Here is an 18,251-nt window from a genome sequence, read left to right on the forward strand (position 1 = left end):
AGGCAACCCATAACATATTACTAGGACAAGATAATTTCTCCTTGAAGAAAAATCCACCAACTTATTACCATAATCCACTCCAATGAAAAGGAAGAGAAGTCCAGTGATGTTTATTTTGAACAGGATGGCTGATAATACCACATTTACCATAAGGTAACCAATAAACTACCACTGCATTTAAGCACTGAAAAGTTAATTGACTAATTTATATCAATCTAATTGGGAAGACTACATGTTTTTAGCTTTTGAAATGCACTAAAACCTTGCACAAATACGTAATACAGGCTGCCTGGCATATGTCTCACACATTCGGTGTGGTGTGATGACAGACACAGGGAACAAGCATGGTATAAAAGTGACAAATGCAGTTGCCTCTTCAGTTTTCTCCATAGATTATCCAGAAGACAAACATTTTGGCAGCACAACACATGAACATACCACTAGAGGCCACCAGGTTCCTACTTTCACTAAGCAGCATCTATCAATTTGGAAAATAAATGCATTTCCCTTCTCTCACAAGGCTTAGTGCTTCAATACTTACCTTTGAATTGAAAAGCAACATTTAAGGAAATTAAGTTTACAGGACAACTCCCATTTCACCTGCAACCTTGGTGTTTAATTTACAACCCAGTTAGTGGGAATGCATGAGAAGTACAGCATCTCATTTTTAAGTCTCTGCTCTTCCTAAAGGAACTGAAGTGCTTGTTGTTTTGTTTTTGTTTTGTTTTTTACATTTCTTTCCTTCCTTCTGTTATATCATAGAAGGGCTAAAAGTCTGGATAACAAGAAGTCGTTTAAACCTCTGTAACAGATAAGTTGAAAGGAAAATTCATTTCCTTTGAATTCTATAATGTCACAGCAAAAGGGAAAAAGAACATACAAGCAACAAAGTACTTTTCCCATTTTTTTTTTTTTTTTTTTCTTCTTAATGAAGAAGTTCTAATTGAAGTTCAGATACAAGTAGGTCTCTTGAATCTACTAAATGTCAGTAGGGTTACAAACAAAAATACATTTTTAACAAAGATTTTCTGTGCTTTCATTCTGGAAAGGGAATCTGTATGACTTCACAAGCCTTCAGCTATCGGGAGCACACCATCAGATACAGTTTGTATATGAATATCCTTTTTCTTGACAGTTCAGACTACAAATTCAGACTTGCATCTAAGTATCAAATTGAATTCTTTTCCTCTTATACATCAACAGCAGTCATGAAGATCTGGCACAAAAGAGCTGTCCTCAGGAACATCTATATGACCTTATTGTCTCTTGCTTAGTTGCTCCAAGGCAACTATTTGTCTCCAAGTGCAGTTCACTAAAATATTCTGTTGATTATCTGCACAAAGAAATAGAATCCATCTCCCAGTTTAGCTGAATTGGTTCTGCATAAACATTAGAATTAAGCTCAAGCAAAAGAGTCAATCCTGCATTTTTTTTTTCCTTAGTAGCATTGAAGTTAAATGTCTTAAAAAAAAAAAAAAAAAAGCCCCTAAGTGATAGAATTTGTTTCAGACATGATGAACTACTGCAATTCATTTTAGGATCTCAGTTTCATTTCTTTGAAATGTGAGTATACTTCAGACTAACAATTGGATCTGTCCAAGGGTAGAATTGTGCAATTAATTATTTAGTTTAAGATCTGTCACTCCCAGCAGAAATGCTGCACAGCAGGGCTGTGGCAGAGTTGGGAGCTAGTATCTGGGAGTGAGGCTGTCTTGAGAGAAGTCTTCGGGGTAGAAAGATGTTCCCCAGCTTTCAAACAGCATAAAGCCACTTCGTGAAACAACAGCATCACTCACTGCCTACCAAATATTTAAGCTCTGTCTTGGGGAAAGAAAATTGTATCTGTCTCACCATCTTTGAATGGGTGCCAGCCTCTAACTTACTGAATGATGCTTACAGTCCACTGTATGGACAGATAAATATCTGTATCCTCTCACAAAGATCCTCACTGCTAGAGATTATTCCCATTCAGGAAGTAATCACCCTGCTCAGATTCTTTGCTGATGCTTAGCATCACTCAAGACATCTTTTGTGTAGAAACGCATATCGTTAGAAAAGTTAGGATACTTACTGAGTCTGCCCACTGCCCTGGTAATTCATTTTCCCCAGCATAGGGCATCCAAGCTTGGTTCCTATATGCTGTGGGTGGTGTTGGGATAAAATAGCCTGTGAAGCCAGGTCGGTTTGCTGCTGGTATGGCAAACACTGCTGGTACTGTATTACCTATTAAAAAAATGACATCATATACAATTAGCAACCTATCTTTTAAGTTAAAAATTAGAAGATGTTACTTATGAAGTAGATGTTCAAGGTTTTTTGTTTTTTGTTTTTTTTTTTCCCCCAGTGAGAACATGATCTGCATTGGTTGGATGCAAGACTCCAAGTAGCCAACTACACATCTTTATAACGGCAGAAAATACTGGAGAAAACAAGATTGACAGTTGTCCACATAGTGATGCACAACCGTTAGATAAAGATATGAAGACTTACTCCTAAGGACTTGGATCCTTGTAATAACGACTCCCCCTAAAGCTTCAAATCATTCCAGAAAAAAGGGTTCATTTTCCTTTTGTTTGTTTCCTTGTATTCAATTTTTAGCTGCTGTTACCATGGGTTTCAGAGGGTTTGCATCTTTCTTTTCAACAGCAGGCTACAAAGCATTCAGTTTAAATTTATATTTACACTATCCTAATGTCTCTAGACACAAGACCTACAAAACTGAGTGATACCTTTAAAAGGCTGTAATCTCAACAACTCCATCATAAAATTTCTATGCTTCCATTAAAAAACAAAGAAAAAAAACAACCACCAAGGCTCTGCCTGCTCAACACATTTCCCAGCAACAGCCTATGACTGCAACGAATTATGCAGCTACCACTTATATAAATATTTCCAAGGAAACCTGCTGACATAAAATCTGTTTTCCTGTGTCTTCTTCAAGAGATATGCATAGGGATGTCCAGGAAGTTGTCTGTTAGAATGCCATGATCTTACTTGATGTTAAGTAGGAGAAAACTGCTTTCCCAAGACAAGGTTCAACCAGATCTCTGGATATGGTTATATCTGCTCGTTAAGTCCTTCACAACAGAAGGTACTTCATTCTGCCATTACTGAGATTACACACAGTATGTAACTAGGCAGTCTAGAAGTCCACCATTTCCTCACATACTTCCACTATTTCTAGAGAGAAGCCATCATAATTCCACCTATTTGCCAAATTTAGAGTAAAGTACAATCTGCTTGCCTGGTAAGACTTCTTTCCACCAGTGTCTCTTTAGATAGAGATACAAACACCAGCATTTGCATCACTGGTACACTGCAACCTCATTCCTAAACCCAGAGGGGAAGAAAGCTCTCTACTGTCTTTACCACGTAGCAAACAAAGCACGTGGATGGGATATTTTGAGTACTCAGTAATACACAGCCATGTATTTTAGTTTTAAGTTTCACAGAGTATAGCAAAAATAAATCATTGATGCGAGAGCAGAAAAGCCAGTAAATGCAAAAAACACAATAAAAAGACAACTGAGCATCTTCACTGAGGAGTGATTAGCGAGGCTAACTTGTCCAAAGTATTCTTCAGACTTGTACTGCGAAAAAAGTGTTGCTCCTGCAGATGACACACAGCTTCTCTTCACCAAAAAAGCTCTTAATTTAACCACAGCAAAATGAACAGTTATACAAATTGAACACTCAAGAAGCTGAAGTACTGTCTTACCCCAACTCTTACTGCAAAATCATTATTTTAAAGCTGATGTTGATGGGCTGCATAAGGGCAACGTTTGGCCATTTCATGCCCAATCAGCATCTGCAGTATAGCCTTTCCACCTATTGATCTGATAAAAATTTATTTTCCAATTAGAACATTAGAAATCCTCATCTGTTACACTTGCAGATTTCTCACAACTCTATCTTTCCCTGCATTAGAGCCATTTAAATGCTCTCTCCCACACGAGCCTTTCCTCCAGTTAATCCTAGAATAAATCTGGCCGACTCCACAGTGTACACTAAGGTCATTTTGTCTCTTCTGAAATGCACTCTTCAGTGGTAGCACACCATACCTATTCGTAACATACAGCAATAAAACCCCTGCATCACTGGAAATGACAGAAAGCTATATCACGCAGAACATTGCTGCAGTCACGACAGTAGAGTTCTTGGCAGCGTGGCATGCTTTATAGTTCAAAACACTTTTATATGAAAGGGTGGCATCTGCTCCTTTTAGACTCACGTTGAGGAAGGTACTGTGATAAGAATGTGTGCACAGTGGATCCTTCAAACCTACTGTATTTAATTAATTGGCGGCAGATATGCATTTTCACAGCATTATTCTCAGCAGATTTTGAATACAATGCAGATAACTCTCAATTACTTCTGAGAAAGATAAGAAAGAAATTATTTGCAGATTAGCAGTCATGTCTAATGAATCTGCCATTTACAAAACTGAAATGACAGTGTAAAATTTTTCTAATCTTGAAAGCCTTTTTCTACAGGTCTTCAAGAAAACATTTTGCCAGTTAGAAGTTGCTTCCAGTCTTCTCTGACATTTGCTGGTGACAGCCTCTCTATGCAAGGCCATATTTGTTTAGACACATGACAATTGCTGTGTGTTCAGAGGTCTGCCAGAAAGCTGCCTCTTGCCATTGAGCCCCATCAATAATATAACTTGTGCTCTTGACAGCCAATAGCCTCTGTATCAGCTAGACAATCTCCCTTACAATTTGCACCAGATTTTTGGTGCAGATGAACTCTTCTACTGGACCTTAGTGGCTCAGAGTCCTGATAGGTAAGCCAGCAGAATGACATACTAGAACAAAGATCACCTGGTGGGGTCTTTCACCTTCAGAAATGACCGTCTCCCTTTCCTTTTGCAGGATGAGCAATGTAGCTTTACAGTGTAGCTGCTTCTGCATTTGCAAAGAGGCAGTCGTTTATATATCCCCTTCATTTGTACCTGGAGAAATACCCAATTCCTTCTTTCTCCAAATAATCCTGTGTTCTTACTATTTCTCATCAGCTCATTTACATGCAAAACAAATCACGCGGGTCTCGAAGTTGCAAGTTAGGTCTGCAGGTCTATTTCTCACCTGAGTGAAAAGTCGATTGATCAAGCGGGCCTACAGGCATTGGAGCTCTTGAACCAGGTGCATAAGATGCAGGATCGTGATGCTGGGCCTGATCCACCCCACTGGACTCTGGTATTCTCACTTTGCTGCCAATATCTGATGTAGACCTGAGCATTAGAAATGAAAAAAAAAAAAAAAAAAAGAAAAGAAACATTTAACATCCCAACTATTGGACAGGACAGCTATATTTGCATCTATGAGCTACAGTATGACAAGCCTGCTAGGATTAAGCTACCCAGTTTTACTGGATTTTCAAGCAAATGCCTACGATACGCAGCTCATCAATACAAGATTATAGAAAACACAGGATGATAGGGTGTCACAAAGTAGTCTAAATTGCACATGGGAAATTCTAGCATCTCATGAAACGATGCGTCCCAGTTGATTTATAGCTTTACTGATTTATATTGATTTATAGCACTATAACATAGTAGTTATAAAACAATATGCCAGAAAAGAACCCGTACTCCGAATATTTGGATGCAGCTAGCAGACACTCAGAAAAGTTTCCTTTCTTCTTAGTACTCTACAGCCTCAGTAGGCTTGCAGTGCCTTTGAATTACAGTTGGAACTCTGCAGTGTACAACAGCACAGCACTGTAGGCTAAATCACAGCTCTTGCACCACAGAAGTGTGAAAATACCTTGAAATGCTTTTTATGGAGGAAGAGGCAGTATACACTGAGCTAAGAATCAGGCATTTACTCATACTTGGCTTTGTAAAGCAAGGTGTTAGATATCTGAAAGCTAGGTGGAAGCCCCCCAGACCCAGGATACTGATAACTTATCAGTATCACATTGCAGGTTGTTAGAACAGAGAACAGCAGGGTGCAAGCTATCTGCTGCACATCTGCTACACAACATTTCATTATGTACTGTGTGATTTGGAGGCAAGGATTTCCTAATTTTATTGAAAAAGATGAGCTAATAGAAGAGAATTTGCTGTTATTTCTTTCCTCTCGATGTTAAAATGAAAAAAATAGCATGTTTCTAATTCCATGAGTGTTTCTTTATTAACTGGATGGCTCACAAGTGCTACTTGAGGGTTTGTCTCAGTTCTTACAAAAAACTGTGGTTTTTAGAGTTCATATTGAGAACAAAGTAAAAGCTATCTACCTCCTGAGAGAGGCAACAGCCACAGGACCAGTTCTAGGAGGGACAGGAGGAGGAGGAGATCCCATCACCATCTCAGGAAGCTGAGAAAATCTATATGCCTGTAGGAGAGAGAAATATTATCTGAAACACCAAGAGATCCATGTTCAAATTAAAAAGTAAATAACCTCAAATGAAATACTCGTTTCAAGTGCTGGCCAACTAGAGGCTATTATTCTGTGGCACCACTAGTAATGGAATTTTATTAGAGAATTTACAAAGCTTGGGTGATTTTAGGATATGAAAGAAAACATGAACAAATGAGTTCACAAAGGCAAGGCAGTCTAATTAAAACAGAACTTATTAAACTCTACCTTTGTGACACTTTTGAACTTGCTGGGAAAGTAGATCTGCTACAATTATGTGAGATTCCACAGATAATTTGGATTCAAAGGAAAAAAGATCTCTGAATTTTCACTTCATAGCATCACAGAACCCTTAGAGTTGGAAGGGACTCTTAAAGGCCATCTAGTCCAATTCCCCTGCAATGAACATGGACACCATAGCTGGATCAGGTTGCTCACAGCCTGGTCCAGCCTGGTCTTGAAAGTCTCCAAGGATGGGGCATTTTCCAAAAGTAAAACATTTTAAGGATTCATAAAACATTCTCAGAGTTTTTTTCTGCCTGGTGAAATGGAACTGCCCACAAGCAATGCATTTTTCAACTTTTTTCAGCCCCGGAAAGATTAAAAGAAAACTTCACAAAAACCCCAAGCTCTGTATCTTTCTAAAGCAATAACAATACAAATTATTTTGAAACTAAATTCAGAGGAGCATGCAATCAGCTCACCAACTCACAAAATGGAGCATCTTGCTCATAGCTATTCTGGCTTTCATCACTAATGCACGTGAAGGACCAGTAATTGTGTGCTGTGGCCTGTAGGACAGAACGCCCCTTCTAAATTCTTTGGTATGCTGAAAATTAGAGGTCACAATTTGGCTAAATATGCTTAAAGGTAGAGGGGGGGGGTAAATCAGTCTCTACAGTATTGACACCTGTATTCTACCCGTTATGCTTTATTTGTTCTTCATTATGCTTTTACTGACAACACTTCAGAGAAACAGAGATCAGAAAGAGAGCAAACTTGGGGGAGGCTGTGCAGTATCAAGAAATATGCATTCTGACAAAAACTAGCATCCAAAGTCCAACCGTGAGGCTTTGAACTACATGAGATGATTCTGCTTCAGTCAGAGACTCTGCTTCAGCAAACAGCAGAGAAAGCTAAAAACATGTTACCACGATGAGTCACCCTCCTCCTGCCTGTTGAAAGAGCCCACAGGATTTATACTATTAGCTCAGACTTAACACCTACATCTAGGTTTGAATTTGGCAATATAAATCCCACACTAAATTTCTAAAACCATTATCATACAGCAATCACCTTTACGTATCACACTTTTAGACAGTGTTCCATTATGCTTTTTCTCTGCTGCAAAACTGGAAAAGATAACCTAACAAAAAGCTGACTTTCAATGCCAGCATAGCTAAGGAAAAAGCAATACAAACCAAGCATCTCTCTCCCACCTCTCATCCTTGTCTCTTTTAAAGCAGGGTAGGGCCCCTCAAAGGCATGTCTTTGAAAATCGTTTTTCCTTTCACGCCACCTATGATGTGTCTAAATATTCACTTTCACCACGCTACAACATTTGAAGTATTTCAATCTCTAGGTGGGAAAAACTGAAAATGCAATAGCACATTTCCTAGCCAGGGGTGGGAAATACTGATTTTGATTTTTAACGAAATAAACGTACAGAACAAATAAAATGCTATATGCAAAGTTTAATTTACATTTCTAATAACACTGGACTTGAAATGGTCTGCAATGCTTCTTTTGTACCCGAAAAGCTAGCAATGCTGAACTGAACACTTCCTTCTGGCTCCATAACCCTTTCATCCTACATCTTGCCCTCAGCATACATTTGTACTAAGCATGAAACTATTTTTTCCCTATCTTAAAGGTACAGCATATGTTTCAGAGTGGTTGGTGACTCCAAATGCTACTGAGTACAACAGGGCTGATGGAGAGGAGCAGAGGCAGATATGGGTTTTCTCTTGTGTACTAATGCACATGTTTTGAAAAGTGGACATCAAATGAAGCTTTTTAAGATACCACAATGAATGCCTCACAAACTTCCTGCAACTCGCACTGAAAACGTGGAGAGGAATAAAATATGAAGTAGAAAATCCAAGCACTTATTTTGCTGCTTAAATAGGAGATGAACAATTTTGAACGAGTGGCACCGTGTCGCTAACAACTGGGCAAAGGGAATCCTGTTAAAGTGAAAAATCCTATCAAAAGATTTGCTGCGCCTCACCAAGGGACCGTCCACTCTGGTGGAGAGCAGTCAGTTCTCTGCTGTGCTGAGCTTCCTCCAAAATAGTTATGACAAGGAACTCTAAGCTTTCTAGACTTTCTGTAAGATGTTATGCTGCAGTATTAGTTTTTTCCTACATGCAACACAAATAGAATAAGAATGTTTAGAGACTACAGAGGCATGTCTGTTGGAGGTTTAGATGAGCCCTTTGGTACTAGACTGACATAATTACAGAAACAATGCAACTTCACTGAAACTTGTACGCTGCTAGAAAGCCAAGCAAACTAACTTACAAAAGAAGCACTCACATACAAACAAAAAAACATTTAAAAAGCAAAAACAAGCCAGCATATATGAAGATGTTGATTTCACAAGAAATTTGCCTAATTTTGTTCTTCAAAATGAAGGTGCTGAAGATTTTTGCTGTTTTTGCAAATTTGAACAGCAATAGTTTTGCTTTGCTCAAAAAAAAAAAAAAAAAAAACCACAAACTTTTATACAGGAGCGTTCTGAAAAGATTCCAAACCCTGTTTTGTCCAAAAATGAGACCTTGTGTAATATGGAGCCGACAACAATTCCTGTTAAATTAATCACATTTCAAATTCAGATAGCACAAGTATCAGACTGCAGACCTCACACCTCCCTTCCAGAGAGAAACATCAGTGAGTCTTTTTTTTTGGCTAAAACACTGAGAATCTTAAAAGCAAACCAGTGCAGTAATAACTACAGCTGAGCAAGAAAGCTGTAAGAATTCGGGTCCAGGAGACATATGACATATGCTTCAATCTTATTATTTATGCTGTATAAAAGTAGAGAATGCAAGTGTTAGAAATCTTATTCAGCACTTGTATCATCTACAAAACATCTCTGCAATAAATGCTGGCTTAAGTGCACTCAAATTACTGGAAAGACAGCGCGAGCTCCTAAAAGGTTGAGTGTAATGTACGGGCCATGAAGGGCCACGTCTCAGAAAAGAGTGATGGGCTGAAGATCCTCATGCTTACATTGTACTTAGAAACCCACAAATAAAGACAATGTCTGCATTTGTTCCATCTAACAAGGAAAATCTTAAATCCAAATTTCCAATCATAACGGACACCTTCAGTACACCAGCCACTTTACAGCTGCTCCACGGCCAGCCCTGCTGTACTCTGGCCCAATCAACTCCCTGGTGCCTCCCTTTTCAGCATCTGTCAGGATTACCAAACAGAGGTATCACGGGCAGGCAAACAGGTACTAAAACATCGAGAGCAGCAATTCTTGCATATTTTTCCTGCACACATCACTCTGCACGTACACTGCAAGTGGGTTTTTCTAATTGAAATCCTCCTTCCCCAATTGAGAACAAACAAGTAAACATTTCAGTTAAAGTAGGACTTACATCTCAGAAACAGATTGGCAAAAAACTATGAACAACCTCTATCCAAGCACCATTAGCCTGCAACTATCCTACCCCACAGCAACCAGTTAAAATATAAGTGTCTTCAGGGAAGTGCTTAACATTATCTTCAAGCCCCCAGAAAGATCACCAAGTGCTTTAAAGCCCAGAAAACAAGTAGATGATTGAGTTTGAAAATAGTGAAGCAATCACCAAAAAAGTATGGCAATTACATTTTCTTAAATCTCATTCCATATAATGATTTTCATTTCCTTTCAAAAAGTCTTTCTCAAGTGTCAAAGTAATTTGGATAGCTATTAACTGTCTCTTGAGCTTCTAATCGAATTCTAGCCATAAAATCCCATTATATGCCATATATGAAGTTCACTGTGGTAGTTTCAAAGGGCCAAAAATATCCCTTCGCATGACTTAAAATAGCACCAGCGTGAGCCTCCGCAGGCAGTGCCACTGACTTTCACTTATGTTTAGAATAGTTCAGAAGCAGCATCCTCTAATGTACTTTTTACTGTCATGAGAAGAAGTCACAGTTACAGTTATTTTAAAGCGAGGACACTTTTTCTGCTTTATTCTCTTTTTCTAGGCATTTTAGGGGACTCACTTTGAAATGCATTATTTCAAAACAAAACAAATCATTTCTAACCCCTAAAATGCATTGAAATGAACAATGTAAATTTAATGCAGCTTCACCCCCCCCCCCCCACTGAGATGGATAGATACAGTTTCAGAGTAACAGTACCTTGGAATTCAGAGGTAGCTTGACCTACCAAGGATGCCCACAGCACTACTGCTATTGCTGCCTATATATCTACAAAATATTTATTATTTCTGTGAGATAAGAAATGGTTAGTTAGAAATTGAGGCGAGCAAGTGAAGCATCAAGAATGACCTACATAAGGTCAGCCGAGAAACCTGTGGCACTAAGCCATCTCTTAGTCCCACACCAACAGATATAACTGTAAGGCTGCCAATATCAGCCCACATTTCAGGTCATGCAGATTTTGCATTGCACTTGGTTCCCTGGCTTAGGCTGATGTTTCTCACTGGTGGAATTTGTGCAGAAGCATTGGATGTTTCATGCCCAGATGTTTTAAAAAAAAAAAACAAAACACATTGCTTCCAAATATGCATTCAATCAACAGGAGACATGCAGACCAGTTCTTTATCCGTTGAACAGTCCGGAGCTTAGTGCAGCCTATTCTTTCAAGCAAAACATAAATAAGGTCACCTTGCTGCTAAAACAGATTCTAAGAGTCTTCATGCAAGATATGGGCATGTGTAAAGACAGAGAAACATGCCCCACTACACAAACTTATTTACTGTAAACATGGCTTTATGCTCTGTTTTTAAGCATGAAAATGGGACTCCATCTTAAAAAGGAAAAAAAAAAAGTTCTTAGAATAGAAATATCTTTATGGTATTAAAGCGTACTGAAGAGAAGTTCACTTACTGGTCTTGGTAGACTGTACTGATACATTTCTGGTCTGTATGTGGGCACCCACTGCACACCCGCTCTAGGTCGGGTCATGGTACCAGGAGCGCTGGTCACCACTTCTGAATAGGGCAAGTGTGGTGCGGAGCTGTAGGCCTCCTGCCTGCTCTGTCCTCCGTGACCTGCAGAGGCCAGGCTGAAAGCCTCTTCCAAGAGCATATGCATCTGTTGTCGAACCTCATCAATGGAGGGCTGAGAGCTTAAAGTTGAGGTCTCTGAGTGGCCTTTGGCCTGACGGGACCTGGTGTAGCTCCGAGGCTCAGTGACACGATCAACATTTGTTTCTTCTATAATTTCAGGCTCAGTCTGTTGGATGGAGTAAAAGTATGTACACATAAAAGCTTTACAGGACAGCATTTCTGCCGCTTCACACAAAACATTCTCAAACACTGATTTAACGTATGCAATGTCAAGACTTGTTACAGTATAGACACATGACAAGAATTTGAAAGAAATTACATCATGCAGGCAAGGATAATAGCCAGGGATTCAAAGACTCTTTCACATCGTTCATTGTTTGCAGCAAAAACTATCAGAGACGCTCTTGTAGCATATTAAATTGTTAAGGATTCACTTAAAAACAATGAGAATTAATGTTTAAATTCTTTTCTTAGTTGTTAGTATCAATGGGATACAACTGTACCAGGAGTACAGATCCCTAAATGGCACCATTACTATGAAGGACTGCATACAAGGGACTGCTTGTTTCAGCTACATGGACTGAGGTTCTTCTGTTTACTCACATACATTAAGGTTGCAGAAGATCTAAGGTTTAGGAGTTCTCCTGAAATTTCCTAACCTCCCCCTGTGCTTCCCCTCCTCAGGGAGCTGCAGAGAGCAAGGAGGTTGCCTCCTGGCCTCCTCTCTTCCAGACTGCACAACCCCCAGTGCCTCAGCCCCTCTCTCGAGGTACTCCCAGGGTCCCTTCTAAGATAATAACTGCAACCAAGGAAAAGCCTCTGGAATCATACTGTCCAACTGGATGATTAATAGCCATGCTTCTTCTGTTTCATTATAACCGTAAAAATATCAGCGAAAGGAATCCCACAAGAGACTTATTGGTACCCAGTGTTGAAATAAATCAGGCTTTCTGCTACAACCCCTTGGTGAAGCCACTACAACTCTCCTTGATTCTGTCCAGTAGAAGAATATAATGTCTAAAATAAATCATATGAATAACAGATTTTTAGTCATTGTCGACATTAAGCCAGCTTTGACTTATCAACTTAAAACTGGCACTAAGATTTGGGAGCAGACCGGTGACACTTCTGCTCAAGTTTTAAAATTCATGCCTATTTCCTCATATCACTGCCTATTTCCTCATATCACTGCCTATTTCCTCATATCACTGCCTATGCTATTTTCTCTTTTATCAATAGAAAGATGTAAGTACTGTAGATAGACACCACTATACATTAACATTGACATTAGAGACATTTAAAAGCCATTCAGGCACATTTATTATGTAATACTAGAATCACACCAAAAAGGAAAAGCAAGCCCTGTACAGAGGTGGAGTTTATCCATTTCTAGCAACATTCTGCTGCTGCAACAGTACCATGAAATCACTGTATCATGAACTTTTTCATGTGAACACCAATTCAAAGCTTTTTGAGGAGTTGCATTACTGTAACTGTATCAATACAGTTAGATTTTCATACTCTTAGGTTTTTATAATGAGGTCATTTTCTTCCCTTTACACAAAACTGCCTATTTTTTTTTCTGCCCTAGCATAAAGCTCATTAGCAGCTCAAAGGTTCTAGACTCCTCCATTACAGCATTTGCTCTACTCATAATTGTCTTTGAAGATCTCAGAAGTAATAAACATGTTCAAGTTTCCTTTGTCTGCATTTTAGGTGAAGGTGACCATCCCCAAACCCTGGTTGGATTTGTTAAAATTAGAAGATAGGTATCCTTCAACAATAACCCATTGATAAAAAGGTGCTATAAAACTAAACACTGAGAATACTGAGAATATCAAACAGTGTGCATAAAAAGCTACACATTCTGTACAGACAGGTAGGTGATTACCGACCTTATATTCTGATTATTATTATTGGGAATAAAATATTTTAGACAACTGTGACTGAAATAATAGACATCTTTATCTGAGGGAAACTATTTACAAAATATTAAATAAAAAAAATCAAATAAAACATTAGCATGGAGTGAGAGATTTTCGAGCTCTTATTTTCCTATTTACAGAGCAGGGCAAAACTGGGCAGATCACCCAAAAACCGTTGTGATCTTGTCGTGCATGTCGATCTAACCGTTTTCAAGCTTTCTTCAAGATTCTAGGGAAACAATCTATTTTATTTAAAAACCAAACAAAAACCCCACACGCAACCACCACCATTTGTCATAGCTGGGAAGCTAAAACACCACGTATCCTAGGCAGGCTGGTAACAGCTCAAAAAATAAAAAAGCAATTTGTTACTCTTCAAAAATCTCATGACTTGAAGGTAATACAGGGTATCCACTTCATGAATTTCCTCATTTGTAATGGCTTATCAAACACAACTTTCATGTTAAGTTGGTGAAATTGATGTTAAATCATGTAGTAGAAGGAGAAGGTTAAAAGAGTGGATCCTTTAAAACAGCAAAGCAGATGTCAAAACAGTGTACAAGATGTTATTAGGTAAAAAAAAAAAAAAAAAAGGACACGAGGTCCAGCATACAAAGCAGCCCTAATTCATAAACACATTATAGCATTACTGAGCTTTTTAACACCTTTTCTCAGTGGACCACCACATAGCCCTAACAGCTGAAGAAACTAATCCAATAAAATAATTTATCTGGGCCAATACCTCAGCTCTAAATGTCTGAAATACTTACACCCATCTCCAGAGCTCAGACTTACAGTGGTGTTTTGAAGCACCACGATGGGATCAACATGGATTCCATGCATTAACGCAGATTTAAGCGCCAGCTTGTGCCTGGGAGAGCAAGCCTGTCAAAAGCTTGGCAAAGCACCAAGGTAGCTCAAATAGGAGGGAGGGAGATCAGCCCACGCTGCAAGCAGAGGCTGGAGAACTGGATTTCAACATCCTGTTCCATTTTCCCATGGCATTTTTCTGCTTTCAGACAAAAATACTTCCACTGTTCGAAGAGGTGCACTGCAGTGAATCTGCAGCACGAGTCAAAGAGAATTTTATGTAACTTATCAGTTTAAAAAAAAAAAAAAATGGACTACACCAGGGACAATTCCCTCTGCCACAGTGCAAAAAGAAAAGCAAGGAAATCTTGTGTGAGATATGCTGTTGTCAGAGAATGTAACTATGCTGAGGAGATCATGAGCCTGCATGAGCTCATTATACCACTTGCAGGGCTTTTAAAAGTTTTGCTTGAAAATCTTTTCTATGCAATTTACACAACATACCCAAGTGTATTTCTAACATCTTTGGATACATATTATGACATGCTCATTCTGCACTACTGGCAGGGGGCCATGTGTGCTGCTAGAGTGCTTTTAACATTCATTTCAGAAAGATTTTACCTATGAGAAAGTATGTTTTAGTACAATAAAAAAAAATTCCAGGCTCTTCTTGAAACACCTGATTTTCAGAATACAGAGGAAAGTCCAGCTTGATGATGAACTATTAAGAAAGTTAACACATAAGCAGGGTAAACACAAAAACCTTTCTTTTTTTGCAAAATGTAGGCTGTTTTAAGTGCAACAGGGTGGTTCTTTTCATTTCTTTCATTTTCTCTCTCTTTTTTTTTTGCAGGTTAGTGCAGTATATTCTTATGCCTCAGAAAGCAGTGAGGCAGTCATTCCAATTACATGGCACAGCCTGACTCATACAATCTGATGGGAAGTGTCAACATGCAGGAAATGATTTTCAAAAATTCAAAAGCTGACTTCCAAAAATCACTATCCGCCCCACTTAATTCTGTAAAATAAACTTTCCTGAACACATTCCTTGACCTTGATAAATTCATTCACCTTGCTAAAAATACATCCCTGCCAGCTGACAGTTAACAATTAACCAAGTTGGATGAACAATCACCAGATTAACTTTCTCATTTTCCAGAAATGCTTAGATCTTCTACAGGAATCGATCTTCAGGGATGGCTGTGCTACAGCTTTCTGTATACGTAATGGACTGAAATACTCTACTTTACCTTAGGAGTATGGGCTTTTTTCATCTTCAGTTTGGGTGCATGCTGTGTCAACTTAGACCCAGTGTATGTTCACCTTGCACAAAACAACTACCCTAAACTTATGCTGGCTGTATGAGTTCCTTGGACCATAAACCAGTGCAGAATCTACTCTGCCTGGTTTTAACATTTAAATATTCAAAATTCTCCCAATTCTGAGATAGTAAGAGGAGAACAAGAATGTGGCTATTTCCTAGGGGTTTTCCACAAACCACTGACATCTGGACTTCAGTGCAATTCCTAGAAGTTGGTTGTCCATTCTTCTGAATCAAGAGAGCAGCATAAGGGGTAAAGAAAAAATAGGATCTTAATCACATTGAAAAGATATTGGTATCCTGCAAGCAGTTGCATACTTGAAAGAACTATCTAAATTCAAAAATCAGTACTTTTGTAATAATGTTCCGAGAACATTTTGTTTCCATTTCGGACACCAAAATGATGTAAAGTATCAAGTATGTTCAGCAGTCTGTGCTCAGAATATCCTGAGCCTCTTTCAGGATGCTGAGTGCACATAACGTCCTGTAAGGTCAAGCACCCGAGGACACTCTGGCTTGGAGCTTATCAACAGTTTTCCATTTTCAGGAATGAACTAAGTCTTGGCTGAGCCAATTTCACAGGATACACCTGATACACTTACATCATATCCACTGTTACGGATTCCACGCCTAGGTCTTTCTCGAGTCACTAGAAGATCCATCTCAGTTTCTCCTGGGCTAGGACTGTTCAAAGACTGTCGGCTTCTGTATATTGAGTTCTTCATCTGTTGCCTATAAGACATCAGACAACAAAACAGCGAAATTAACAGAATATAAACAAAAATTATTTTGTCATCATAAAGATCATAAAGAAAATGTCACTTTATTATAGAAGGTATATGGAACTCCCAGAAATCAACTGTATTTTAAAGAGATTGGAAATTTTGTTTGCTAGTAAAGAAAGTAAAATTAAGATACAGGCACCATATGGTGGAGTTTATCAAATGAAATACATCCCTAGAAGATATCAGAACCCTTTCAGTGTTAGCTGGTATGACTTTATTTTTTAAATTTAAGTAGGTGCTGTTCCTAAAAAAAGTAACACCTTTCACACACTCAGATGGGGGGACAGAGATTTTGGTGACAAATTGTGAGCAGTGAGAAAGAAGTGGAACAATGTTCCATTGAAACAAACATCCAGCAAAGTGTATGAGAAAACAGACAGGAGTGGGAGGGAACTGCTTGCAAGATGCCACATCAATATTTCTTATAATGAAACCGGGATAGATTTACAAAGAAAAATTAAAAACTGCTACATTTACAGAGATTTTAGTGACCAGCTCTTAGAAATTCTCTGGGGCATCTTGGAGGTAAAAGCCTTGAGGTTAATGACAAAAGGCAGAAAGAGAGTTACAAAAGACCCAGAGAGACCGACGTTTACACAAATCAGGATGGATAAAGCATAGGCCAAAAAAAGAAACCAAACTCAACAGCAACCAAGCTTTATATTTCTCATTAAGTAAATCAGATCTGGCAATTTTTATGTTCCTGCATTGAAGATCTCAAATTCTGTACAAGGTTTATAACAGGCACATTAATACTTGGTTGATGCAGTTGTGATATGTTATAAGGGTTTCAGGTACACAACACTCTAACATATGCAGATTCTTGACCTGATTACAAACTATTAAGGAAAAACTCAGAATAGGAGGTATAATCAGAAACATCTTTAAAAAACTGCCTGGAGACTGCCAATTAGCTCATTTGTGAAAGCTTTACTAATGAGAAAGGAGGTATGAACACTAACAACTGGCATTCAAATGGGTTAGCGAATGCCTCCTGGGAGCACAACTGAAACATTTTATAACGTTAATTTTAGTGTGCAGAAAACTCAAAAGAACCAAGAGCACAAAAAATGTTTGTTCTTGAACAAATCAAACTATTAAATGGCAATTTGTTGTAAATCACTTTTCAACAGCATTTCAAACAAAACCAAATTGCAAAAGCGATCTTGAATAATGCAATCAGCTGCACCTGTCTTATCCACTATATTTTGGAAATGTTGGAATAACATTATTTAAGCCAGTGGAATACACACAAAAGAGGGGAAAAAAAGGAAAACAGACTTTTCCCTAGAAATTTTGAGATCTTTGACTAACTTCTTAATGATTTAAAAGAAAACATTTTAAAATAGATGCTTATGTGCTGTAACAATAGCCATCCAAACAATTATACAAAGCAGGAAACACTGTGAATCCAGTATTTTGATTTCATCCTAACCTTGATCACTTTAAGAGTTTTTATTTCATTACGGAAACACAATTGTGTTGATTCATTCAGCAGTAACATAAGCCACATTACCTTGAAATTTTATTCAAGGTTTTCCTCTAGAAGTATGTTGTTTTAGTCATCATTCTTTTACTTGCAAACTGAAGGCAAAAATGCTGCAATGTGTGTGTTAGCACATCCAGTTTTAATACAGACTTCAGAACACATCTGTTGGCAAGAAGTTCTTAAACATCTGCAACATCTGTAAAGTTCTCAAAATGCTTAGCATCTTTATAGAGAAATGCGCTGTAAGTGGTTCCTATTTCTCACTACGTACGGATACAGACTATATATTCAACAAGTAAAT

General features: G+C 38.4%; 1 protein-coding gene across 8 annotated transcripts in view; it reads right to left on the reverse strand.

Moving 5' to 3' along the window:
• Positions 1 to 18,251, reverse strand: part of KIAA1549L (KIAA1549 like) — a 107,107-nt gene that overhangs the window by 9,129 nt on the left and 79,727 nt on the right. For 7 of the 8 annotated variants that reach the window (XM_048948346.1, XM_048948351.1, XM_048948352.1 and 4 more), the window contains 5 exons: positions 16,279 to 16,408; positions 11,439 to 11,786; positions 6,241 to 6,338; positions 5,088 to 5,233; positions 2,072 to 2,223 (listed from right to left, as the gene is read on the reverse strand). In XM_048948346.1, coding sequence (XP_048804303.1) covers positions 2,072 to 2,223; positions 5,088 to 5,233; positions 6,241 to 6,338; positions 11,439 to 11,786; positions 16,279 to 16,408 — 874 coding nt within the window. The remainder of the gene's footprint in view (positions 1 to 2,071; positions 2,224 to 5,087; positions 5,234 to 6,240; positions 6,339 to 11,438; positions 11,787 to 16,278; positions 16,409 to 18,251) is intronic. The other variant, XM_048948348.1, reaches the window with a different exon arrangement.

This window comes from Lagopus muta, chromosome 6, assembly GCF_023343835.1.
Source record: "Lagopus muta isolate bLagMut1 chromosome 6, bLagMut1 primary, whole genome shotgun sequence".
Classification (NCBI taxonomy): Eukaryota; Metazoa; Chordata; class Aves; order Galliformes; family Phasianidae; genus Lagopus; species Lagopus muta.